We start from the raw sequence: 26,675 nt of genomic DNA, 5'->3' as shown, positions 1-26,675 counted from the left end.
GCAGACAGATAGACAGAGTGAGAGAGATGGAGAGAGAGAGACAGACACAGAGAGAAACAGAAGAAACAGAAGCAGGTTGGGGCAGACAGATAGACAGGGTGTGAGAGATGGAGAGAGAGACTTTATGATGATAGAACATTCAGATGTACTTGTCATTGTTTGAATTTCAAATAAATGATTGGTCTCAACCCTGATAGAAACACACAAACTAACAGATATGACAGAAAATAACTAATATTAAAGTTTAGCATTAAAAGTGCTATATACAATTGTATGTAGATTAATAATTTAAAGGGAAAAATACAACCATAGAGCTTTTAGAAAGGTGTGGAATAAAAGTATTGCTTTTCCCCCAAATAAATGATTGATTCATTAATTTTTCATTAAAATTTTTTTAGTGGGTCCTAAATTAATGTTGTTATTTACATGTTATGTGCATGTTGCGTGCATGTATACCTCCCTACTTCCCATTTCCCCACATGGAATGCACCTGATTGGATAAATGTGCTGCTAGTTGAGAGGTCGCTGTTTCTCTGCTCCCATTTTCAAAAAGAAATGGCGGCTTGCTTGCTCGTCAACTTTCTCTTAAAGTTGAACCTAAATGTACTCCCAATGTACAAATGGAGACGAAGGGACATTTATGCACATGTATTGGGACTGCCCACCAGTTAAGGCATTCTGGAAAGATGTGACCCATCAATTATCAAAACTCGTATCTTGGAATATACCAGTACACCCTTCTGTATTGCTTTTAAATGATGTTTTTGAGTTTGCAGTAAATCCACAGCTAAAGAGATTGGTCTTATCGGGTATCACAGTTGCTAAAAAACTGATCGCATCACGCTGGTTTCAACCGGAAAAAATGTGCCGGAAAGTTTGGTCTCTTACATATCTAGATGTGATATATCAAGAAATATCTACAGCAAGAATTCTGGGTCTCAACGAATCCAAAATGTCAATGTGGGTAGAAGTGGTGGAGAGAATAAAAGCTAGCTTATAATGGTAGTGTCTGGTTAGGAGTAAGGGATAATGGAGGTACTATCCAAGGAGGGGTCCGGGAGGGGGGGGTTCGAGCTGGAGCATATGTGTGTAGGGTTTTAGAAAATAGGTATTAGGGGTATGTTCTATATAAACATTTATATAATTGTAATTTCGCTGGATATACACTGTATACGGTTAAAATGTTATTATAGACTTTTTTTTTTATCTTGTTTCTGTACTTGCATGTAATTTTAACCACCTTGACTGTTAGTTTCATTATGCATTGTGTTGAGTACTGACTTTTAATAATTTTTGTTTTGCAATAATAAAAAAAACATAAAAAAAAAAAAAAAAAAAAAAGTTGAACCTAAAATATGTTTCAGACAACTAGTATGAGCTAGTTTGATCTGATTACAATAATTATCATACCTATGCAATCCTATGTCAGCACACTATTGTGCATTGTCGCTCTAGTGACATCTAGTGGCTGAATGTTATCTATAGCACCATTAATTTTGGATTTAATAGGATTCTACATTCATTTGAATTCAATGACTGTTTGGCAGTCAGTATAACAGAGTCAGACATGCATCTAGCAATCTATCACTGATAAAAACAGACTATTTACATGTCTTCCTGGTACAGGCCTTCTAATGTACCTGCTGTTTCCATTCTTCACCACTAGATGGAACTATACAACAGAGTGTTTTCCCCCTCAGTGCCTTCACTGTCCTTGATACTTGACAGGCATCAGTCATAGTCACATTTATATACAAAAATGTTAATAATAATAATAATAATAATAATAATAATAATAATAATAATAATAATAATAATAATAATAATAATAATAATAATAATAATAATAATAATAATAATAATAATAATAATAATAATAATAATAATAATAATAATAATAATAATAATAATAAACTCAGAACTCCACCAAACTTAAAGGCCCAATCCTCAATTAAAATATAAACACAAGAGTAGCCCCACCGAATCTGTGTATATCTTTAATCTTTAATCTACATCTATTTTAATTTTAAAAACCGGGCTGTCATTATTGTTAGTATTATGTCTGTAATAGCCCTGTGATTTATAGTGGATTTCTACTGTAAATGTTTGTATGTCATGTCAAAAATAAAAATAAAAATAAATGTGTTCACAAAAAAAAAGAGTAGCCCCACCGAAAACCAAATGTATTGATACAGGACTGATAGGAGTGAAGCAGACCTGTATTTCGAGTTATGATGGGTTAAGAAAATTCCAAAAAAGCATTCTTCGTAAAGATCACACAAACTCACATATATCTGGATTGTGGCTTATTGTATTGATGACCAGACAGATAGGACCACAATGGAAACAAGCTCTAGGGCTTTATTGTGTTTTTATCCTTTTGATCAATATTCTTTGTATTGTATATCCTATAAACATAATAATAAACTGGACTTTTTGAGGAAGTCTTTATTAATCATGCAGTGACACACACATGCGATGGGCGGCACACACAGGAACACACACATGCAATTTTTGGGTCGCCAACAAATAAAGACATCAATCAATCATTCAAGCATTTTTGGGGAAATTATATCATGTGTTCTGAATGGGTTTCATTAGTCCTAAGGTCATGACATGAGAATCATGCAAGTAAAAAAAAATTAAAAAATGTAATACATCAAGGCTGGAGTGAATTTTCCATCTTCCTGTATCAATAATCGATCACGACATTGTCTATTAGAACAGAAGACATGTTTTGTCATTATCTTATAATACAAGGCATTTTAAATGCTCTGTTTTATTTAACTTTGTTAACACCAACCATTTTTTCATTAACTTGCATCCATGATGACCTTCATATTCGGTATACCTCTTAGCCCTAACTGCCAAGACCTCAGCCCTTGTAAGTTGTAACACATAACAGCCTCAATCAGCCATGATGTCCAACTATTTACTAGGTCAAAGGCATAGGCGGTGGGTAATGAAGGCTAGGGTAGGCTAGGCCTATCCAAAATGTTATGCAAGGAATTTTGAAATGTATATATTATAATATATGTGTGCAGCAGCGCAGGCTGCAGCGCAGCATATAGGCTGTGTGTTGTGCTACAGCCCACTGGCTGGCCAAGGTGTCAACAGCCAAGTAACCTCGTTCCCAGTTTTATCTCCGTGAGGTGTCAATAGGCTAGGTGGCGACGTTTAACATTCCAAGTACAGGCAGTAACCAATCACGCGTAGGCTCAGGTTAAATAATGTAGCCAATCACATGATCATCCTGATCCCGCATGCCGCAGAAAGGCATACTTTATTTTTTGTAAACATCTGCGTTTCGAATTTTCGAATTGTCGACGTTTCGACAATTGCTTTGTAGCGAACACCAGCGCGCTATTTTGAATCAAATTTCAAAAAGCAAAATGGATATATGGTATTTTTCCAAGGCAACATATAAACAAAGTAATTTAGAAGCTGCATCGGGCTGCCCCTGAGCATAACTACGGATCACCTGAGGCTGTATGTTGCTTTATCTTGGCATACAAGGGCTTGCTCTTAGAGGACATGATGAGAGTCAGAGTTCATCAAATCGTGGAAACTTTTTAGAGCTACTGTATGTACATTGTTTTCAAAGCATGATGAGATACAAATGACGAAAAACGTTCCCTTCATTGCTGTCAGCACCGCAATTTGTGATTCAAATTGTGAACGGTCTTTCTCAGCAATGAGGCACATCACATCTGAAACTGGCTAAGAACGTTAGGTTATGACTATAACCAAGTTCTGTTAGTTAGGGGCGATGCTTGGCATCGCTACTGCACTATCTCGCGTACGTGCACGCGTACTGAATAAACCACAAATGTACCTCTAATACCAGTATTAGTCTGACCACACCCCTCATCAGCTTACCTTCATAAGCAGGTGTGTGGTCACCTGCTCTCCTCCTTCCCAAGCTTTCACCACAAGGTGAGGACAAGGGCTGCAGCGGCGTCCGATGCCAAGCATCGCCCCTAACTAACAGAACTTGGTTATAGTCATAACCTAACGTTCTGTATCGTTAGTGGCTTAGCTTGGCATCGCTACTGCACAAGGGAGGCCAAGCGGAGCCACTTGGCTGACAAATACACCCCGCTGACAGCCCCCCAAAACCATCAGAACAGGGAGGGCCGAGCCCCCCCGACCCCCCCTAATGGAGGGTAGCCCCCCTATTAGGGACGTCACGGGAGGGCGACGGACCCGACCGTGCGAAGAGGCACTCAAGCAACTCAACGCACAGGGTGAGCAGACCGTGGCTTGACCCCACGACTACACACACGCACAACCCGCATGCCACCCGGGAACGAACGGAGGAACAACCTCGTTACTGCCCCCAGAATCACGGGGTCAAGGGCAAACCCAACCCCGTGGCAAGGCCGTAGCAGCGGAGCACGAAGGAAGACCCAGACCCACCAAAAGGACTGGACTCCCTGGAATGGGGGCCCGGAGAAGTCCATGATGCCAGCATCAAGACCCCACCAGGTGGGCACGTAGTGCCCCGCCCCCCACATCGCCAGCGTATTCGGACAAAGGCCCCTCAGTTACTGCACCTGGCATTCCCAGGCGGAACCAACCAGGCCAGAACCTGCCCAGCTTCCGAGATCGGACGAGACCGGGCGTGTTCAGGTCGGTATGGCCGTAAGCCGAGCGGGCCCCGTCCCCCCAATAGTACACCGCCTGGCACACTGACCCTGCAGAATAGGCAGTCAGCATGGCCGTAAGCACACAAAAAAGGTTAACCAACGGAAGCAGGCAGCGCACCGGGGAAAAACCAGGCAACAGGCTGTTAACCCTAGCCTGGAGACTGCGGACGAGACAGGCGCCAGAGGGGACAGCTGAACACAGCCGCCCCGGCGGAAGGAGCGTAAGCTGGCGGTGTTGCATGACCAAGCCTCCATTTAACAACCCCCACCCAGAGGGGTCGAGGCAGAGAAGGCTGACACGATTGGCAGACGTCATGAACGTGCAGGGGCACCCTCAAACGGTGAACCCGGGAGTTGACACTGCTCCAACACACCAGGGAATCAACCACCTCGGTGTTACCCAATGCGGTGGTTGTTCCTATAACCCCTCAAGAAAAAACTCCAAAACACACCTGCGGGTATACACCGGCTATACCGCAGTACAAGTGTTTCAGTTTCCAAAAAGGGTTAACCCAGGCCTACGGGTCGCAAACATCACTTCGGACCGGGCCTGGCGGTACGGGAAGCACAGGGTCACCAGAGGAGGTCAAAAAACCACCCCCACAGGCCCCTCTTCGCCATGCGTGAGAGAGGAGCGAAAAATAATGGAGAACCAGCCCCTAAGCACACCGTACCTGGTATTCCCCGGCGGTCTCCCAACCAAGTACTAACCAGGACCAACCTGTGTAGCGGCCGAGATCCGACGAGATCGAGCGCGTACAGAATGGCATGGCTGTAAGCCATGACGACAGTGCTGAGTAAAAACATACCCAACCAGGGTCTCCATAGCGCTTAACCCTGTGACACCCAGACCGACCTGGCATTTTTCCCCCTGAAAAAAGCCCAAGTCCCTCAGGGTACCAGAACAGCAGATCTGCATCCCCGGCGGACAACGGGTTCAACTGATCTGGACCAGCGTGACCAGAACCAGTCCCGTGCCCTAACCACGCCGACATGCCTACTCCAGGAGAAGGGCAGATATGCGTGTTGATCTTAACATGAAAAGAAGGCGCCACCCAGACGTCGGGACGAACCGCGCCTGGTGGCCCACCCCAAGGGCGTGAGACCCCACTACATATGTTCAGATCCATCCCGTCATCATCCCCCAGACATGAACGAGAATCCGTCGACAACCCACCCAGGTCATGGGATGTGGTCGCCGGAAGAGGAAAAACCCCCATCTCAGTTGCTTTATAAAAACGCTGTTTCAACCACAAGCAACTAAGGCGTGCCAGTCAATCGCCTGTTTACAGCGAGCTAGCACTATACGTGCGTCGGGACACACCCCCATCAATGAACAGGCTATTTAGACCTGTCATTGAATCCCCAAGGCGCCCAGGGGAACGACAAGAGGGGTGTGACACTCCCTAACTCCAACACTTCTGGAATAGAAAGAAGGAAGCATCAACAGTATGTATCCCAGTCTACACAGCCGGGGTAAAAAATGTTCACATTTTTACATCCCACCACCCTCCCATAGGAAAGAGACGGGGATCCCCAGAGAGACTTCCCACGCGAGCTGTACAGATTGAAAAGAATATATTGCACCTTGAGCCATGTAAAAAACTGGTTTTAGGGCCTCCGGGGAAGAGGCACCGAACCCATACACACTCAATAAACGAATTGAATCGAATATACATACAATAGAAAAGGACCCTTCTAGAGGGTCCACTCACTTTGACAATCTGAGGAGGAAGGCTCTGTACTCTGATGGAGGCTTCCTCACATGGAAGAAGGAGTCCGAACCCACAGAAGGCCTGAGTAGGCGCTTGGTGAGGAGGAGCCCTGACCACCCCCCCTGAAAACAGATCCATCACATGGACCTGAACAGCACACGGAAGTCCTACCAACAGAGACGCGCACGGTGACGTACTCTATGGCGGGGGAATTCCTGCGGTGCACACGCCCAATATACCAGGCCGTGGGACCAGGAACTCCCTCCCCCCCCCCCCCCCCCCCCCCCCCCGTAACGTGCCGAACCGCCACGTGACGGGAACCTTGAAGGACAGGGGGTGTACCCCTGACCGACAGAACAATGGGGAGAGGAAAGGTTACCAGTTCACCCCTCTACGACCCCACACCCATGATACGACGTAACGACAAAAAGAGAATATGACACAGTCATAGTCAGCTCTATGAAGCGTTTCACAGCTCCACACAGCGCACGAGCTAACCTGCTATCTGATTTTTACTAAGGAAAAACACAGAATAGAGAGGGCTCTAAGAACCCCGGTCCAACATACACATGTGCTTCTGTGGCCAGTACAACCCAGTTGTAGGTCACATGACACACACAACCCATCATCACCTACAAAAAATGGCAAAAACACTCAACAGAGGAACGCCGTTTTTTTCACAATGAGAGAATACATCATTCTTGATTAGTATCGACCACAGGCCTTGCTAAGCACACATGACAGCAACCAAACCAATTTCCCTTTAGGAAATAAGTTTCTCCAGCAGATTTAGCACAACCTCAGCAATCAAGCTGAGAGTTACATCGTATCCCTACCACACAAAAGACACAATTAATGCACAACATGTCTGATAGGAGGTGATAAAGTCCCCAGGGAACCGGGGGGGGAAACACAATCCTCCTATTTTACCCTCAATACGGCCAGTTAAAACAGGAAAACCTGTTAATGTGTGAACTCACTGTTCATTGTCATTACAGTCTGAGAAAGAACATTCTTTTACTCACTCGTCACCAAGCATAGCTTCATAGGTTAGTTGCCTTAGTAGTGAGTACACGGTACACATAAACACCATGATGTTTCTCACACAACAACCAGATCAATACATCACAACCTGCACGGAGAAGCTAACTGCCAGTGACAAAAACAGCTCACACACAACCCGCAACGTATCTCAAATGCATTGCAACAACACACGTTTTGGGAAAAAACACCGTTATTCACAATACATTTAGCAAGGTAAAACCAGAAGACGTGTTATGAGGTCTGGCCAACCCCGTACCTGCCCGGAACGCAGATCAGCGAAGTGCAGTCACAAGCCACCGTAGAACACAGCCGTCCCGTGTTGTTCGATCCGGGCAGCGTCGCCGCTCCACCAGTCGCTACAGTCCTCTTTGTTGACGCAATCCCCGTCTAGGCTCAGGCAGGGTCGACGAACATCCCCTGTCAAGGATGACGTCGTGGTCAAGAGTGTAAAACATGTTAAAAATCAAAGCACGTTCAACAGAATAGCATCAAGCTAACGGCTGCTCCAACCGTTCGGGTGCTATTGCTTCCGCTCGCGAGACGCCGATCTACGACGCACGCGATCAGGAGCGAGCTCCCGGCGGCGCGCGAGAAGCCAAGCTACCCCGCGCCAGGCCACCGACCGGCTAACCGTAAGCTATGAACATGTAAACAATGACATAACACTCACCCAGACAGGCCGCCGTTCTGAACCCTCCTCACTTTTTAAGAGAAAAGAGAAAACAAGACGTCAACACCGCTTCACAACGGTGACATTAACACGTCCGGCGGAATCAGCACAGTACCAACTGGCCTGTATAGCTGACTTTGAACATGAATCTGCCGCTATCGCACATTACATGCACATATCCCCTCGTGAAGGAATACTCTCATTTGGATATGAAAGATGGGGTCTTAACACGGTGACAGAGAGAATCCACTCGTCCAGAACACACAGGGATCACCAGTGTCAATGGTCGCGGCCCACTAGTTAAAACTATAATGGTCGCCAGATCAAGGCCTTCTGTCGCCTAGACGGCTAAACAAAGGACCCTAGCCTGGGGCCGGTTTCCATAAACTTTGTCAAGTAGCCCCCATAGCACTAACAGACAAGTGGAGCCCGCCAGCAAACACTACTCACCCAACCTGGAACGCACCGCTCCTCACAACAGCGGCATGTCCGACAGTTCAGCTGTGGCCTGACAGGTTTCACCCCAACAAACACAGCAAGGAACTGCAGTTGAGAAGCATGCAGCGGCGTGCTCCCAATACGAAAACCGGTGGAGGGTTTGTAGAATGATCATCATCTTCTAGACACTCCAGTACGAAGACAATATCGCCGTATTTTCTCGAAAATAGTGAGAGAGAAAATAAAGATATGATGTCAACGTATCCTTGTTTCCCAAGCTGTTCCTAATCCAATTTCTTCCATCATGGTGTCAAGTGTGGGGATCTACCGAGGCACCTCTTCCTTGTGGTGAAAGCGAGAAGGAGGAGAGCAGGTGACCACACACCTGCTTATGAAGGTAAGCTGATGAGGGGTGTGGTCAGACTAATACTGGTATTAGAGGTACATTTGTGGTTTATTCAGTACGCGTGCACGTACGCGAGATAGTGCAGTAGCGATGCCAAGCTAAGCCACTAACGATACAGAACAACAATGCGCCAGAAGAGACAGGCAACTCTGAGTCTGCTTCACATTGAAAGTGATCTCACACTCACAGACAAAGTTAAAGGAGAAAAGATCATTGTTGCCAAGACGCAACGTCGCATTTTGCTGCATTAAGGTAAGACAATGGTTAATCTATTATTGGATGCCTTCATTTGAACACTTCATTTGCACTATATATTAAATGAGTGGGGCTCGCAAAGCCAGTGGGTGTGTATTGACAAAAAAAGAAAAAAGGAAACATTTTGCGGGCTCCACGCAAAATAGCCTCCCCTAATGTTCGGCTGACCCGCCGCCTATGGTCAAAGGTCATGAGTTAACTGGTCCTGGGCCGCCCTGTGCATTCTGTTTTTTCTTTCATGGCTCTACCTTGAAGGATTGCTGACATATTTCAGTGGGTGGACCAAGGTTATTATAGTTAACTAAAACTAAACTAAAAACTAAAACCATGTGTGAAATAAACATGTCAGTTAACTCAAATAGAAATCAAAACTAAAAAAAAACTAAAGAATATACATAAAATCTCTAAATTTGTCAACACTGCAAGCGTGAGGAATATGTTTGAGACTGGGATGTCTACATGCCTTCTAAAGTGATTACACAATACCTTCTGAACTTCTTAAATCATGCCCCTGACAAACACCCCACATATTATAATAATGAAAAAATTATAATACTGAAACAAATATAAACAAGACACACGTTTAAACAATAAAAACTAAACTGAACCTAGCAAACCCACTGTAGAAATGAATTGAAAACAAAGATGTTTCAACAGAAAAACACACAAATCAAACAGACAAGACAAACACAACATATCTCCACTATGCCAGGTATAGCCAAATATAAATATAGATGTAACATTTACGAGCAGAATACTCACCAACTAAGCCTTTTATTTCACTGACGGTAAACTCTGGGTCAGGCATTCTACAGAAAATGTAAAAGGATTAAGACAGATCATTCTCTACATTTCATTATTGCTGCAATTGCTGAAAAAAGGTGGAGTGGCTTAAATATACAGCCTAATACGGTTTGATTGATTGATTGATTGAAAACTTTATTAACAGATTGCAGAATGGGTACAGTACAGTACAGCTCAATACATACAATTGTTAAGGGGATGCAGACCAGAGAAAGACTTTCGTCTTGTTTACATCAGGGTCCCCCATTTTCAATTCATCATAACATATATGACATACATGACATACAGATAGACAGTACTGCTACATCTATACATTTATGACATATCAGATTTGCAAATACAGTATGTTTGTGATACCAAAAGAGTCCAGAAAAGAGAGTATATACATTTGACGTAGAAACTGTACATTGGAGGGTAGGTGGGGGGGGACTGTACATTGGAGGAGGTTGGGTGGGTGGGGTATAGGACACTGTACACATGTACAAGCAAAACTGTACATTGGAATATTGACAAAACCATACTTGGTCATTTACTGTACATTGGGTTGGGTTAGGACATTTACAGGGGCCAGTTTCGAATTGCAGTCTCCCGTAGGTGTTCTTTGAGAGTGTTTTTGAAAGTGGGTAGTGATTCACATTCCTTTACAGCTTTGGGTAGGGTGTTCCACATTGATGTGGCATAATTGCTAAACGTGTTTAGTCCCTTGTTTGAGCCGAATCTGGGTTTAACATGATTTGTGGAGCTCCCTCTGGTGTTGTGATCGTGGTATTCACTGACCTTTGGGAAGTATTTTGACATGTACATGGGTACCTTGGTCGTGTAGTGAATCTTGTAGACCAGGCCCATTGCAAGTTGCTGTACTCTGTCGTCTACTCTAAGCCATCCTAGTTTGTCAAAGTGGGCAGGGGTGAGGTGGGTTCTAGGAGTAAGGTCAAGCAGTAGTCTGACCAGTTTGTTTTGAGATGTTTGTAATTTTGTTTTTAACGCCTTTGAGGTGCTTTGGTACCATGAGGTGCAAGCATAGTCGTAGTACCCTTGAATGAGTGCTCCTGCCAGAGTCTTCAGGGTATTCTTGTTTACCAGTGAGGAGATCCGGTACAAGAATCGAGTTCGTTGGTTGACTTTTTTTATTACATTGGATGCCATTTTGTCACAGGAACGATTTGCCTCTAGGATGGAGCCCAGGTAGGTAATTTCTTCTTTCCTTGTGACAATATTGTCACCCACTGTAACTGAGAAGCCGTCGGTCTTGCTGAGTTTGTTATTTAAACCGAAGTTAGTCTAATAATGGGGAGGATTTAAAATATACGTCTAGTCTTATACTGGAGGATTTAAAATATACAGCTAGTCTAATACTGGGGGAGGCTTTTAAAATATACAGTCTAATGAGGGATGATTTTAAATATACAGCTAGTCTAATACTGGGGGAGGATTATAAATATACAGCTAGCCTAATACAGTATGAAGAACTACTAAGAATTATCATAGAAGCCATTTAAAAGTCTTCCTGATTCAAATGTTGTCATCTTTTTGTATTTATTTATTTGCACATATAGTAAAACACATCACTAGGTGGCATTTAAAATCTGAGGAAATACGCATGGGGAGATTATCAAATGACAAAACCCCCCAAAAAAAATATTCAGTGAAATGCCCTTTTAAAGAAATAAATCTTACCTGATCCCTAGCCCGTTTTTCTCTTTGAAAATGAGCGGGGTCCTGAGCGCCTCCCTCTGAACATATTCATAAGTGAAGTCTGTAATACAGAGAAGCCACTTCAATCTTCTGTGTCCCTTTTATGCACATAAGCCTATACTCCTTGTTCTAAGCTCTTCCAAAATTAGACATCCAGCGTTTAGAAAAAGTGACACATGGGCAACTCAATTAAATAATAATGACTGAATTTATTTAATAATAAAACACAAGATACTTGTGCCCTAATAATACGGATAAGCGCTCAATGAAGAATCCTACTCCCATTGCCAAAAGCAAGTCTAACATGCCTATAAATACTTATACTATGGAATTACACACTACAAATGTATTATGTGACCCATAATGGCCCCCAAAAAGCATTGCCAACTTCAACAGACCCGTTTCAGTCTTCTATGTGCATTTTATGCATGTAAACCTACTCCTTGTTATGAGCACTTGCAAAATGAGACATCCAGCATTTAGAAAAAGTGACACATAGGCAACTCTTACAAAAGAATAATTACTGATATGAAAGACTAACACTCACTAATGACTCATATACCTAAAATAGTACAATTTCTGATGATGTACGGTTTGTATTTGTTTGTAAAAGCTAGATATCTAGTCATGAATACAATTCTGAATGTGACACTTCATTTGTACATGTATGTACACTGTGTGACTCAAAACATGTGTTGGACTAGTCACCTTTGCCCTCCATGAGGCAGACAAAGTTTGCATTGTACTGGTCACTGGCTACTTTCTCCTCTACACTGAAGCCTCGGGTGTTGACGATTTCTTCCACGTCGGACGAATCCTCGTTTTCGTCGTACATCCTCCGGCAGATGGAGCGCTGAGGTTGACAACAAAACGAACAGACATGAACAACAAAAACACTGCAACACGTGTCGTCGACCCCGCCCCCCCCCCCCCCCCCCACACACACACACTCGCGTAATGAGAAACGCAACCCCCTGCTGTCAGAGGCATAGATATCTATATATCTATGGTCAGAGGCGTGACAGTGAAAAAATTACGAGAATAACCTGAATGTGACTATAGCGATGATTATGAAATCTCCAATAAATAACATAACAAGAGAGATGACACTAAACTATGGTGACGAGCTCAAGACAAGAGGTTTAGCTCACACACCTATAATTACATTTGCTATAGCTATTCCACCATAATAACACTCAGTTACTGCATCCTATGCCTAACTCTTTAATCAAATAGCTTAATTTACTGCAGAACTGGAATTCCATGCATGGTCTAAAATCAAATATCGTACTGTATTATTGTATCTAGATAAGTAACGTCATCTCTCTATATTAAATAATATTGCTTGCGGACTTTATATGCGGTGCATTTTAACTCACTGCCATTTCTCAGTGTGTGCAAATACATCTAAATTGTTTAAAAATCAACCTTACAATGAGGATAGAAATGCAAGCTTTGGTGAATGCTTTCCCACACATTACGACTCTATGAGCTAGACTGGCCCTGATCAATTGGACGTTAGCTTAGCGTGTTAGCCGTCTCTCTCGTGAAGAAGCTAGCTGTCTATAATGGAGTGATGCCTACATTACTACACACCAGTTTGCGTCCAGATTCACCACCCGTTTCCATGGTCTGAGCCATCATCATCATCATCATCTATGGCGTTTCCAGTCATTCACTTTGGGGGGAGAAAACATCACATTTGGTTAAAAGAAAAAACACAATCAGTTAGCTTTTCCCGAGTCAAAACAAGGGGAACCATGTTTGTGTTGTATGATGACGTCACCTCGGCCAGAGAACCAAAACATTGTTGGAGAACGTCATCAGTTTTACTCCTCCAACATCTGCTCTCTGAGAGATGAAGAGCACATCACATGACATGGTCACAACACTGCCCCTCCCGATGCGTCGCATTTTATAAGTAAAGGCACTTGTGCTAGATATTAAAGAGATATTTCACTTTAGTGGAGCTTGTCCAATCAGCAGTCTTGTCTTGCCTCCATGTAAGTTTATGGCTAGAGTAGACAAGTATAGTCTTGCGACTACTGCTGCCCCCGTTGCCTGCTGTTCAACACCACCACTGACCACTCTTCCCATGTGTCAGAAGAATCAGAATCAGCATTAGAAAGGTCTTTAATATTGCCAAGTAGTTTTCACATACAAGGAATTTGCTTTGGTCGTTTTCGGTGCGACATTGGCCGACAGACATTAACAGACAGATAATACAATAAAGAGGTGGAGTGTGAGGTTTTGCCCGCTGCTCACCACCTTTTCTCTGTTTCTTTAAAGCCTACTGTTAGAAATTCCCTTCTCACTCACTCTCTCTAGCCCCCACCCTCTCGTTCTTTACTCTCGTTTACTCTCAGTGGCCACACCTGGACTATTATCAATTACCTCTCGCACCTGTGGTGGCAGGCTAATTAGTTCCCCTGTGGGCTTTAAATACCAGGGCTCTTCCCCTCGTTTCGGCGTGGGGTCGTGTTGTATTCATGCTGAGTCATATTCTCTAACATCTAGACTCTTTCGGGAGATCCTCTGGTCTACCAATGCTGTAAGATGGATCTCTCCAGCCTTGAGATGTTTGCTCCAGCCTTCGTCTGCTGTCGCCGTAGCCTGTGGAGGAGACTGTTCTGCGCTCCCTGTAACTTCCACGGGAGGCACCCCAGCGCTCCACTGCAGACCCCAGCGCAGCTGTTCGTCCTGACGCACATCTAGACCAACGCGCATCTCCCGGACCCTCGGGCTTGGCACGCTCTCCAGTCACCAGCGCGCAACGCGCATCTTCAAGGGCTTTGGCCACCTGTCGCCGTTTGCCTGGAGGGAGACATTGTACTGCGCTCTCTAATTCTCTACGGGAGGTATTCCAGTGTTCCACTCCAGACCAGCGCGCCAGATGCGCTCAAGCCTTCGCCACCTGCCGCCGTTTGCCTGGAGGGAGACATTGTACTGCGCTCTCTAATCCTCTACGGGAGGTATTCCAGTGTTCCACTTCAGACCTTCGAGCTTGGCACGCTCCTCCGTACCAGCGCACAGACGCGCATCTTCCAGACCTTCGAGCTTGGCACGCTCCTCCGTACCAGCGCACTGACGCGCATCTTCCAGACCTTCGAGCTTGGCACGCTCCTCCGTACCAGCGCACAGACGCGCATCTTCCAGACCTTCGAGCTTGGCACGCTCTCCAGACCTCAGCGCGCCGACGCGCATCTTCCAGACCTTCGTGCTTGGCACACTCCTCCTCGCAGACGCACCCCGAGGCGTCTCTCGGTTCCGACGCGCCACTGTTCCGACGCGCACACCAAGGTGTGGCGCGCACTCTGTTCCTCGGCTCCGACAGCGGCTACCCGGTGGACGACATCCTCGCCACCGCCACTGTTCCAGCACTCTGTTCCTCGGCTCCGACAGCGGCTACCCGGTGGACGACATCCTCGCCACCGCCACTGTTCCAGCACTCTGTTCCTCGGCTCCGACAGTCGGCTACCCGGTGGACGACACCCTCGCCACCGCCACTGTTCCAGCACTCTGTCCCTCGGCTCGGACAGCCACCCACCCGGTGGCGATGCCCTCGCCCCGTTGCTGTCCCTGTACCATTACGCCTGGGTGAGTTTGATTGTGATGTCACTCACCCAGCGTAGTGCCCTTGCCCCCGTTCCCGCTGCTGTCCCTTACCTTTACGCATACGCCTGGGTGAGTTTTGATTGTGATGTCACTCACTCAGCGTAGTGCCCTTGCCCCCGTTCCCGCTGCTGTCCCTGTACCTTTACGCATACGCCTGGGTGAGTTTTGATTGTGATGTCACTCACTCAGCGTAGTGCCCTTGCCCCCGTTCCCGCTGCTGTCCCTGTACCTTTACGCATACGCCTGGGTGAGTTTTGATTGTGATGTCACTCACTCAGCGTAATGCCTCTTGCCCCCGTTCCCGCTGCTGTCCCTGTACCTTTACGCATACGCCTGGGTGAGTTTTGATTGTGATGTCACTCACTCAGCGTAATGCCCCTTGCCCTCGTCCCGCTGCTGTTCCTGCACCATTACGCATACGCCTGGGTGAGTTTTGATTGTGATGTCACTCACCCAGCGTATTGCCTCCTTTAGTTCTCACTTAGTTATTAGTTTGGACATTTCATCTCCCACTCTGTTTTGTTCTCTCGTGGATATTATTTTGGACATTCCATCTCCCACTGTGTGTTTGTTCACACGAAGATAGTATTTACTTTGTTACTTTGTTATTTGGACTGTTCTGCATCTGCTCTGTTTTTTCCCTTTGAGTATTAACCCTCTCCTCTGTTCTGCAGAGCGGCCCAGATGTTTTCCCACCAGTCCCCAGTTCCTCCCTGTCCCCAGCCCGCCTCCGCGGTCCTCTGTCCCCGTTTCCTCCCTGTCCCCAGCCCGCCTCCGCGGGCCTCTGTTCCCTCTGTCACCAGAACCTGGCCCTCTGTTCCCCAGAACCTGTTCCCTATGTTCCCCAGTACCTGTCCCTCTGTCCCTAGTTCTCCTAGTCCCTAGTCCTCTATCCCTAGTTCTCCTAGTCCCTAGTCCTCTTTCCCTAGTTCTCCTAGTCTCTAGTTCCTCTGTTCCCTAGGCGTTCCCTTAACCTTCCCTTAGGCGTTCCCTTACCTTCCCATAGTGTTCCCTTTCCTGCCCGCCTCTTAAAGGCACTTTACCTTCCCCTCTTGTGTTATTCCAGTGTTTTGTGTTTTCTCCCTTAAAGGGACAGTGCCCTTTTTCCCTGTTCTAAATAAATATCTGTTTCTTGGCAAACCATCATACCTGTCTTGTGTTGTGCGATTGGGGTCGGTTACAAACCATAACATGGAGTAAGATAAAATAAAATATGAACTAAGTTAAGCACAATCGAATATAATATAATTATGAAATAAAATAAAATATAGGCCAGGGCTGTACAACTGCAAATAAAGAGGTCGAATAATATTAAATTGGATATAAAATAAATTAAATATAGCACAATAGAATAATATACTACAATACAAATAAAATAGGAATATGCCAGGGCTGTGCAATTGGGAAGTTATGTGCAAAGAGTACGTGTCGTGATGTAGGCTATGAACAGGTATGTTTGGTTGTTTATGCAAGTATTTAGTCCAGTAGGGGTGTGTTAATGGTGGGGGGTGTCAGTGAGGGTCCCGAGCCTTGTTGATGTCAGTGAGGGTCCCGAGTCTTGTTGATGAGGCTTGGTGGTGTCAGTGAGGGTCCTGAGTCTTGTTGATGAGGTTCGGGGGTGTCAGTGAGGGTCCCGAGTCTTGTTGATGAGGTTCGGGGGTGTCAGTGAGGGTCCCGAGCCTTGTTGATGAGGCTCGGGGGTGTCAGTGAGGGTCCCGAGTCTTGTTGATGAGGCTCGGGGGTGTCAGTGAGGGTCCCGAGTCTTGTTGATGAGGCTCGGGGGTGTCAGTGAGGGTCCCGAGTCTTGTTGATGAGGCTCGGGGGTGTCAGTGAGGGTCCTGACTGAGCCTTGTTGTGATGATGAGGCTCACTGCAGAGGGGAAGAAACTGTTCTCAGGCTCCTCATTTACTTCCATTCATTTTGGACTCCTAAATATCACACTTCTGAAGTATAAACAAACTACTGCTGTGCAGATTTCAATAAAACAGACAATTCTGAGTCAAATGTATATGTTTGATTTGGCATTTGATGTGTCTTTACAGATTTATGACATTTGAAAAATAAAATCAGATCTGGCCAATTAGTTTTGGTTTGAGTGTGCTGTGTATCTTTGCCTTGTATGGAATGTGGGGGAGATGTTACCATGGTTACTTGCTGCCTTGCTGGAGGAAATATTCTAAACATTCAGACACAGCAGCATCATATTGCTGTGTAGTTGTAGAAGAAGTGACACGGTCCTGAGAGGAATGGTTAGTGTTGACGGCAGACGGCAGGGACAGTAATGGTATCTATTGTAGATTACTTTAGAGATAGAGGTAAAACTGCTGCCAAGTGACAAGTTATATTAAAGTGAAATATCCCTTTAAATCCAGCGTCAGAAAAGGAATTTATTTTCAGTTAAATTAATCCGTGGACATAATCCGCATCACGTGGACACGCCACCGGTGTAACACAAACGTACATGTGCAAAGCCACAGTACTGCAAAAAAAATGCAAATCTGACTAAAATAGGTAATAATATGCGTTCGTAATAATGGTGTAATCTCACTTCATCCGACTACTGTATTTACTGTATTTACCCGCGGCCTCTAGGTTCTCTTCGCCGCACAGCCTTGTGGGTAATCTTGGGATGCCAGCAGCAGCTGCAGCTGAGGAGCCTCTGAGCTAAAAGTCTGACCGTGAAAAATAACTTTCTATTAGCTGCCAATGCGTCTGACCTGCTGTGTCTGGCCTGCTTAACTAGTAAACAATCATCGGTTGACATGTGAAGCTCCGTTGTGTCGTGTGTTGAGACAATACGGTAACTACGAGTCTACGCCCCAACCCGGTGCCCGGTGGTCTTTCTTGTAACATAGGACGGAGCTATGAGTCTGAACGAGCACTCGCTGCAAGCTCTCTCCTGGAGGAAGCTCTACTTGAGTCGAGCCAAGCTGAAGGCTTCGAGTCGGACCTCTGCTCTGCTCTCTGGATTTGCAATGGTAAAGTAGTAGTGTACTATTCATAGCTTTCCTTCCCGGAGTTATTTTTTTTTGTGTTCAATTGCTTTAGAATCTCCTCCATTTCTAATAATGGGACACAGTGGTCGAAATAGAAAAATATCCCTACCAACTCATTGTTGGTAGATAGGCAGGTTATTGAGTATTATTACTAGACTATAACAGTGTATTAGCCGCACGCATAATGTTCCCAATTCTAAAATGTGATACAAACATGTAGCATGTACAATCAATGCTAAACAACTTAATGTCCTGTCCTTTCCTCAGAATCAGAATCAGAAAGGTCTTTATTGCCAAGTATACTTTTCACATACAAGGAATTTGCTTTGGACGTTACTGGTGCGACATTAGCGGACAGACAGACAGATAATACAATAAAGTGGTGAAGTATAATCCTAATGTTCAGAAGCTCATCTCTGGTGAAAGAGCTCCTAATACCTTGGCCTAACACTACATTTACCAACAACCCCCCCCCCCTCCTAATAGACAGTCTCCTCCCCACCGTATACATATTTTCTCCTCACCGTATGTATATTTTTTCTCCCACCCACCCACCCCCTCCTAATGTACAGTCTCTTCCCCATCATATGTATATATTCTCTGTTAGGATCTATGGGTAACAGTACTGTATATCTGCATATCGTATATGTCCCTATGCCATAAATGTCATGATGGCATGTATGTTGTGTATGTCATAAATGTCACTATGAATTGAAAATGGGGGACCCTGATGTAAACAAGACAAATGTCTTTCTCTGGTCTGCATCCCCTTAACAATTGTGTGTATTGAGCCGTACTGTATTACCCATTCTGCAATCTGTTAAATAAAGTTTTCATTCATTCATTCATTCAGCAACACGCACCAAAACACAGAGGCGACCATCCGTGGCGCCATCCTACTACCATTAACCTGCCCTTTCTATTAGGTATGCACTGTCTGGTGATAGTGATACTGGTGTCAGATATCGGTCTGATACTAGGCTAAAATAGATGGTGTCACATATCGGTCTTATATCAGGCTAAAACAGTCTGATACCAGGCTAAAACAGATACTGGTGTCTGATACCAGGCTAAAACATATTGGCATCAGTCTCAGATATCGCCCCCGATACCAGGCTAAAACTGTCTGATACCAGGCTGGTGTCAGATACTGATACAGATACCTATTTGTTTTACGTCTGCTCACCCAGAACAGTCTTGCTTTCATACCGTACACCCGACGACAATATCTTTTGGACGTTGGATTACAACAATCTGACAACATTATCGGCAATCTTCAGATTTTCACAGAATCCTGGCTTAATAGCGGGATTCATCATGACAGTGCTATAGAGCTACCAGGTCGCGTGGACAGAACAGCTGATGGCTCCAGAAAAACCAGAGGTGAAAGTTCTACCCAAGTACACCCCACTTATCAAACGTGTGAAGCAGTGGTGCAGTCCTAATATGGGAACTGGTAACACGCCACACCACGTGCACGCACACGCGCGGGTACGTGCATGCGCACATAACTGATTTATACACACACACGCACGCACACACACACGCACACACACACACAAGCGCATATACGCAAGTGCAATCTTTCTATCATACAAGCTCTTCTTGCTCTCTATTTGTGTGAATGTGCGCGTGGAAAGCTGGCGCGCAGCACAGACGCTTGATTCAATATCATAAGCAGGTAGACCCCCATCACGAATTCCGAGCCACATTAGTATTCACCTCCACTGCCTGTGTCACACAGAATGAAGGGGGAGATGCATTCAGATAGCCAACACCCAGACACTTAGTCTACCTGCGCTTTTTGTTATGTAAAACGGTGGCCGGGTACTAGTCACAACGAATGGATACAGCGCATTTTTGTGTGCGCGTACACGCGAGTACACATCCATGCGCGATCGCACGTACTTCTGCCTCAGTGATCTGGTAACACGGCGTGTAACCGGGTGTGACCGCGACTGCACCACTGGTGTGAAGTCCTCTGTTAGAACAGTCAAAATATGGTCTATGGGGGCAGACTCTGAGCTGCAGCACTGGTTTCAACACACAGACTGGAGTATGTTTTCCACCCAGGCCCCCCTGGATTCCCACACTGACATTGACTCCTACACCTCCTCTATTGTGGACTACATCAACTCCAACATCAACAGATCACTACATTCCCCAACCAGAAGCTGTGGAAGAACAGAGAGGTCCGTACACTACTAAAGGCACGACACTGCTTTTAGATCTGGTGACACGCAGGCCTGCTGTTCAGCCAGGGCTAACCTGAATAGGGGAATCATGCTGGCCAAACACAGCCACAAGCTAAGGGTTGAAGAGCACTTCAACAACTCCGACCACAGATGCATGAGGCAGGGCATCCAGACCATCATCACATACTATAAAGTATATAAACCCACCAACAACTCTCCCCCAACCACTGACCCCTCCCTCCCTGATGAGCTCAATAACTTGTATGCCTGATTTGACAGGGACAACCTGCTCTCCCTGCCATCCTCCAACCCCTCACTCTCCCCCACTGATGTATACCGCACTGAGCAGGACTAATGCGCATAAGGCGTCTGGCCCCGATGGCATCCCGGCCGTGTGCTCAGGAACTGTGCTGAGCAGCTGACAGAGGTCTTAACTGACCTGTCACTAGCCCTGGCAGGCAGTTGTCCCAGCTTGCTTTAAAACCACCTCCATCGTACCTGTGCCTCAATGACTTCTTCTCTGTTGCACTCACCAAGTGCTTCGAGAGGCTGGTCCTGGCTCACCTCAAATCTGGCCTCTCACCCTCACTGACACCAGTCGCCTACCATGAGAACAGGAGCACAGAGGATGCTATCTCCTCTGCGCTACATTCCGCCCTCTCCCACCTGGATGAGAGCAATACCCATGTGAGAATGCTGTTCATCGACTTCAGCTCAGCATTCAACACCATCATCCCCTCCAAACTCATCTCCAAACTTGGTGACTCGTGGAAACAAAGGACCTCGACATTAACCCCCCTGTCTGCAACTGGATACTTGACTTCCTAACTATCCAGTTTGTCAAAATATAGACAATCTCACCTCCTCTACCCTCACCCTGAACTGCAGCGTCCCGCAAGGCTGTGTGCTGAGCCCCCTTCTCTACTACCTCTTCACCCACGACTGCACACCTTCCTATTGCTTTCACTGTATGACATTGACGATACATTTGAATCGAATCGAATCTAATCGGTCTGATACCAGGCTAAAACAGATACTGGCATCAGATATCAGCCTGATATCGGCTGGCATTATTCCATCATTCATCCTGAATATTAACAGTGTGTAATTATCATCCTGGATATTAACAGTGTGTATAATTTAGGGCCTGGAAAAAAGATAGAAAAAAAATCTATTGAATAATTTCGAATCGATTTCTTAAAATCCCAAGATAGATCTTTTAATGCCTCTTTTCAGTTGATGTGGCAAGATTTTTGCTTTTAGCATGCCTCCCGCCCTGCAGATGTCTCTAGTTTGCCTAGTTTAGAGTTTCTGCTGAACTACTACAGAAACGCAGTTAATCAAATTACATCTCTTGAAAACAATGGCAGGTGCTGCTGACCCCCAAAACCTGTCCAAGCCTTAATTGAATCGTCATCTAATTAGGACCTTTTTGAATCGGGTAATTACTTAGTGGTGATACCCAACCCTAGTATAATTGCATTTCTTTTCTCCTTTTATTCTCTCCCAGGTGGCTATGGTGGAGGTGCAGTTGGATAACAGCTATCCCTATCCTCCCGGTCTCCTGATTGCCTTCAGTGCCTGTACCACTGTGCTGGTGGCTGTGCACCTGTTCGCTCTGATGGTCAGCACCTGCATCCTGCCCAACATAGAGGCGGTCAGCAATGTCCACAACCTCCACTCGGTCAAGGAGTCCCCGCACGAGCGAATGCACCGCCACATCGAGCTGGCCTGGGCGTTTTCCACCGTCATCGGCACCTTGCTCTTCCTAGCCGAGGTGGTGCTTCTCTGCTGGGTCAAGTTTCTACCCATTAAGCCCAGCAAGCCCGGCAACGGAACCATTTCCTCCGGTGTGGCAGCTGCCATTACGTCCACCTCCATCATGGTGCCATTCGGCTTGGTGTTCATCGTCTTCGCCGTGCATTTCTACCGGTCGCTGGTCAGCCACAAAACTGACAGACAGTTCCAGGAGCTGGAGGAGCTCTCTAACCTCACCAGGCTTCAGAACGAGCTGGATAACAGAGGAGACGGCTCCATCATGCAATCCCCCAGCTCCCAGTTCCCATAGACTAGAGTGGAGCAGTGTTTGCCACAGGTTCTTAGGTTCTGTGTTGGTGGCTCAGCAGTGGGGGAAAGACTGTGCTCATGTACCACTAGTGTTGTTCTTATGTCATTGTGCCATTTTAGGATTCTTATTTGCAGTGGGTCAGTGTGATGTTGTTGTGGAACCACCACAAATAAGTCTTTGTATGGAGGGATGTTATAAAAGACAGAGGCCTATTCCGATGGAAATGTCTGTAATTACATTTCTGTGGAGCAGGGCTGCAGGTTTTATCTCGGCACCATTTGAATTGAAGTCTTGTTGAAAACAGTGCAGGATCACGTGGATGCTGCTGCTGTGTGGTCTGGAGTCAGGACCCCACTGGCTTTGGGTTTTAGAAATGAATGAAGAACCAGCGCCTGATTGTTTTGTCACACACTGTATGTTCACGTTTCTTTTGTAGAAATCTTAAAATAATTTTAGCCCTTTCGGGTATACCTGTATGTTCTCTTGGAATTCTGTTCTGTAATGTTCTATCTTGGAATGTTCAGTTCTCAGAATTCTATCTCGCATGAGATGATGCACCTGAAAGGGTAGGAAGAAGTCTGTTGCATAGAATCAACTGTGAATGCACAAATCTGATATAATGCATGTAGCTCAGAATTGGTAGGAAAAGTCTTAAAGAACCGGTACAATGATGTTAATTCATAATTCAGAAAAAGCTTATTGTGGAATGTTAATGTCAGTGTCACGCTCTCAGCTTCAGATGTATCGTTTAATTAGTTGTAAGTGTTTTAGTGCACCCTATCTGAGCACAGCCAACTCTCAGTATGTTGACTGAAAGGAGATGTCAAGTTAGTATCATAATACATGAAGCTTTCAAATGTAAACAAATTCATGGGACCAGTGTGATCGATTGCTATGATGAGAGATTGACATTGGCTTAACCTGTGCTAGCAGGTGATAAATAAATTGTCACAGTTGCTGTGGATGTTTTTGAACCACTAAAATGACCTAAATTGTAGCAAATTAGGTTCATTACTTGTTTGTGGACTAACTAGCTGATATCCTTTACAACTACTGACAACTGACAGATGTGCCAAATCCGGGTAACCCCAGTAGTTTTGTTTTAAGGAATATATCTGGAATGGTTTGATTCTATTGATATCCAGGGGGATAGAGATCAAAGCGCTTTAGTCATCATTTTCAATTGTACATCAACATACCCTCTGTAAAAAAAAGAAATGTTGCAATGAGATTGAAAAACAGGATTCTCATTGTACTGAATCTTTAATAATTGTGACTCTCATGGCTTGATGTACATATGGCAGACGGATAACAACACAGATCCTCATACTGTGCCTGGTGTATTGGTGGCCCGTACTGTATGTCTGCTCTACAGGCTGAAATACACAGTTAACTCATCTCATTGATTTTTCAAGAACCACTAATAGCTTATTGTTTCCTTTTGTGCTGGATTCATCAGAGTTTGACTTGACAGATGAAGTATGCACAGGATTGGCAAGGTTACTTTCAGAATGTAATCCATTACAGATTACTGATTGCTTAAAGGGATAGGTAAGATTTATTTTAACTTAAAGTGGTATAAAATACTTAGTGTAATCGATGCATAACCATTATCTAATTTACAGAGTCCTGTTGTTGAAGTAACAAAAGGTTTTACTTTTAAGACACACCACAACATGCAAACAAATGTTTTAACCGTCCACAACAGAATACAAAAGTCCTGTTGTATTTCCGAAGCTTGGTTCTTCCAGACTAATCTTGGAACTACCAGTATAGTTTCTTGAAGAGGGCCAGTGTACATATTACTACGCACTTGGGCTAGCTAGTTCCAAGATATTGTGTAGGTATAAGGGAAGAATCGAACATCGATTTGAAATACACTTTTTGCATGTTGCAACATGTTGTGGTGTGGCTTAAAACCTTTTTCTTACTGGACTGTGTGCTACCCGGCTCGCTTGAAAACATAGCCAGAACTTCCACTACGGGACTCAGTAAGTCAGCCAATGGCTATGCATTTATAATACTACCGGCAAGTATTTCATACCATTTTATCTAAAAGAAAATAATAATCAACTATCCCTTTAAAATTGTAGTCAGAAATGCACTAGAATAAATGTAATCTTACTCCTGGCCTGGGTTACTTTAGCCTGCAAAATACATTTAAACAATTGATTGTAATTTACAGACTAATTAAAATATATTTTCAAAAGTATTTCATTCATACTGTATCTATACAGTAACTAACAGACTACAGTGGCCATTTATTTTAGTAATCGTGTCTGTAATAGTTACATCTAATGAGTTACTTTCCAAACCTGAGCTTGTATATATATATATATATTTGTGATATGTTTTACTGTGATGCCTGCCTTTTGCATATTGTGTCTGAAAACAGCTAAATCTGTACTAATGTACATTTGCTAAAATATAAGCACAAACTGTGGTGTTAAAATAAATACTTTTTTACCATATGGCCTTTTTACTTTCTGAAATATATTAAATGTCCAGTTTGACCTAGAAAAGATAAGAATGCATATACCGTGTTCTTAAAGGAATATGCCTACATTATGGGCAATGCGCTTACTGTCTAGCCAGACAAGAAGATGGATACCAATTTCCATAGAAAGCTATTCTAGCTTGGTTTGGCACATTTTATTTGAAAGTTGTAAAATAAATGTAAATCAGCCTTGAATATTATGCTAATGGAAGTGGTACTTTCTCGGCCGAGCTATAGTCACTTTCCCGCACCTACTCCCCAAACTCTACATACGCAGATTGCCCAGGGAGTGTGTGGACAATCCAGAGACTCCCTGGGAAATCTGTGCATGTAGAGTTTGGGGAGTAGGTGCGGGAAAGTGACTATAGCTCGGCCGAGAAAGTGCCGATCGACTAGGGATTGGTCTCTCCGTGTTCAGGAGACTCAGGCGTATATAAAAAAAAGTATATTGGATCGTGTCTCCAGCACCCCCACAGCCGTAGCTACAACCACTTACTTCAAGGCTCTCATCAACATTCACTCATTTGATCCCCCCACGCTCTCCCCCATGAGCTCCATGTAACGCGGAAGTCCAGTGGTCTATCGTCCCCCCTATTCCCTTACACACTTGTACACAAAGGACTCTGCTCACATAGGAATCGCGATACTTTGCGATACTGTATCGATACAGGGACGCCAAGTATCGATATTTAATTATTTATTTAAAAAAAAAAAATTGTATTCTTTTTTTGTATAAGGAAGTTGCATTGTTCATTTCAATACCTGTAATAGTACAGTAGTACACACACACGCACACATGTGCATTCAGTTACGTTGGAATATGACTAATACAAACAGTTCAGTTTGTCAGGTACATGCAACACAGATTAGTGTTTACATCTGTCTACTTGAGAAAATACCATATTCTGCAATAAAAATTATTGAAGTGAGATGAACAGACTGAACTGTGTGTCTTGGATTTAATCTATTGCCCTGCTGCATTGGGAGAGCTGGCATGTGGGAGCTGTCTGGAAGACTATTCAGGGAATATAACTGCATGTTCTGGTTTCAACTCTGTACAACTAAATCTGAATATCAGGTTATGGTCAATAAGTCACATATTATCGGTAGAATCTGTAATGTTGTCAAACAGCAATGTCTAGGCAAAAGATCCCCTCTTAGTATTGCACTTTGTTGACACTTTTATTTTGGTTTGATGTGTGGGTTGGAGTTGAGTGGTGATATGTAGGTGGAGGGGTTGCTATTGCTTGCCACACCTCAGGCTCTGCCAAGAGAGATCTGGAGAAATTCACACTACAATCAGTTATTAAACTCCAACCCACACACATCAGACCAAAACAAAAAAGGTAAAATAAGTACAATACTAAGCATGGCTATTTGCCTAGAGGTATACCTGTTTGACTGCATTATATATTCTACCTTTAATGGTCGCTAATGATTGGGGTTTAGATTTCAGGAGTGGTTAAATGGCATTTCCTTTTGTTATTTGACTGTAATCATATATCTTGGACCCCCAGAGAAGTCCCTCCATACAGGATGGGTATTTAGCAGAAAACTACAACAATCTACACACCAAGCATCAAGACGGACAACGCGCTCATCACAGAAAAGCTGGATGTAGCCAATT

General features: G+C 44.6%; 2 protein-coding genes across 2 annotated transcripts in view; one reads left to right on the top strand and one right to left on the bottom strand.

Annotated features, from left to right (window-relative positions):
- Positions 1–13,516, bottom strand: part of kdm2bb (lysine (K)-specific demethylase 2Bb) — a 159,552-nt gene extending 146,036 nt beyond the window's left edge. Inside the window, exons 1-5 of the mRNA XM_084324298.1 lie at positions 13,463–13,516; positions 13,273–13,354; positions 12,385–12,529; positions 11,659–11,737; positions 9,936–9,986 (exon numbers count right to left, since the gene is read on the bottom strand). Coding sequence (XP_084180424.1) covers positions 9,936–9,986; positions 11,659–11,737; positions 12,385–12,529; positions 13,273–13,332 — 335 coding nt within the window. The 5' untranslated portion in view covers positions 13,333–13,354; positions 13,463–13,516. The remainder of the gene's footprint in view (positions 1–9,935; positions 9,987–11,658; positions 11,738–12,384; positions 12,530–13,272; positions 13,355–13,462) is intronic.
- A 4,408-nt stretch (positions 13,517–17,924) lies between these two features.
- orai1b (ORAI calcium release-activated calcium modulator 1b) lies at positions 17,925–25,020 on the top strand. The gene is made up of 2 exons (XM_084324725.1): positions 17,925–18,270; positions 21,994–25,020. The coding sequence occupies exons 1-2, from the start codon at positions 18,157–18,159 to the stop codon at positions 22,549–22,551; spliced, it is 672 nt and encodes a 223-aa protein (XP_084180851.1). The 5' UTR covers positions 17,925–18,156; the 3' UTR covers positions 22,552–25,020.
- Positions 25,021–26,675: the final 1,655 nt, after the last annotated feature.

The sequence above is a fragment of the Notolepis coatsorum genome (assembly GCF_963971535.1).
Source record: "Notolepis coatsorum genome assembly, chromosome: 11".
In the NCBI taxonomy this organism is placed as follows: domain Eukaryota; kingdom Metazoa; phylum Chordata; class Actinopteri; order Aulopiformes; family Paralepididae; genus Notolepis; species Notolepis coatsorum.
The sequence above is the reverse complement of the archived record's forward strand: the minus strand, read 5'-3'. Positions and strand labels throughout refer to the sequence as shown.

Bases quoted from the DNA above. Each gene is read 5' to 3' on its own strand.
- orai1b (XM_084324725.1), top strand. From the start codon at position 18,157: ATGAGTCTGAACGAGCACTCGCTGCAAGCTCTCTCCTGGAGGAAGCTC. The intron at 18,271-21,993 runs GTAAAGTAGTAG...ATTCTCTCCCAG, and splicing joins TGCTCTCTGGATTTGCAATG to GTGGCTATGGTGGAGGTGCA.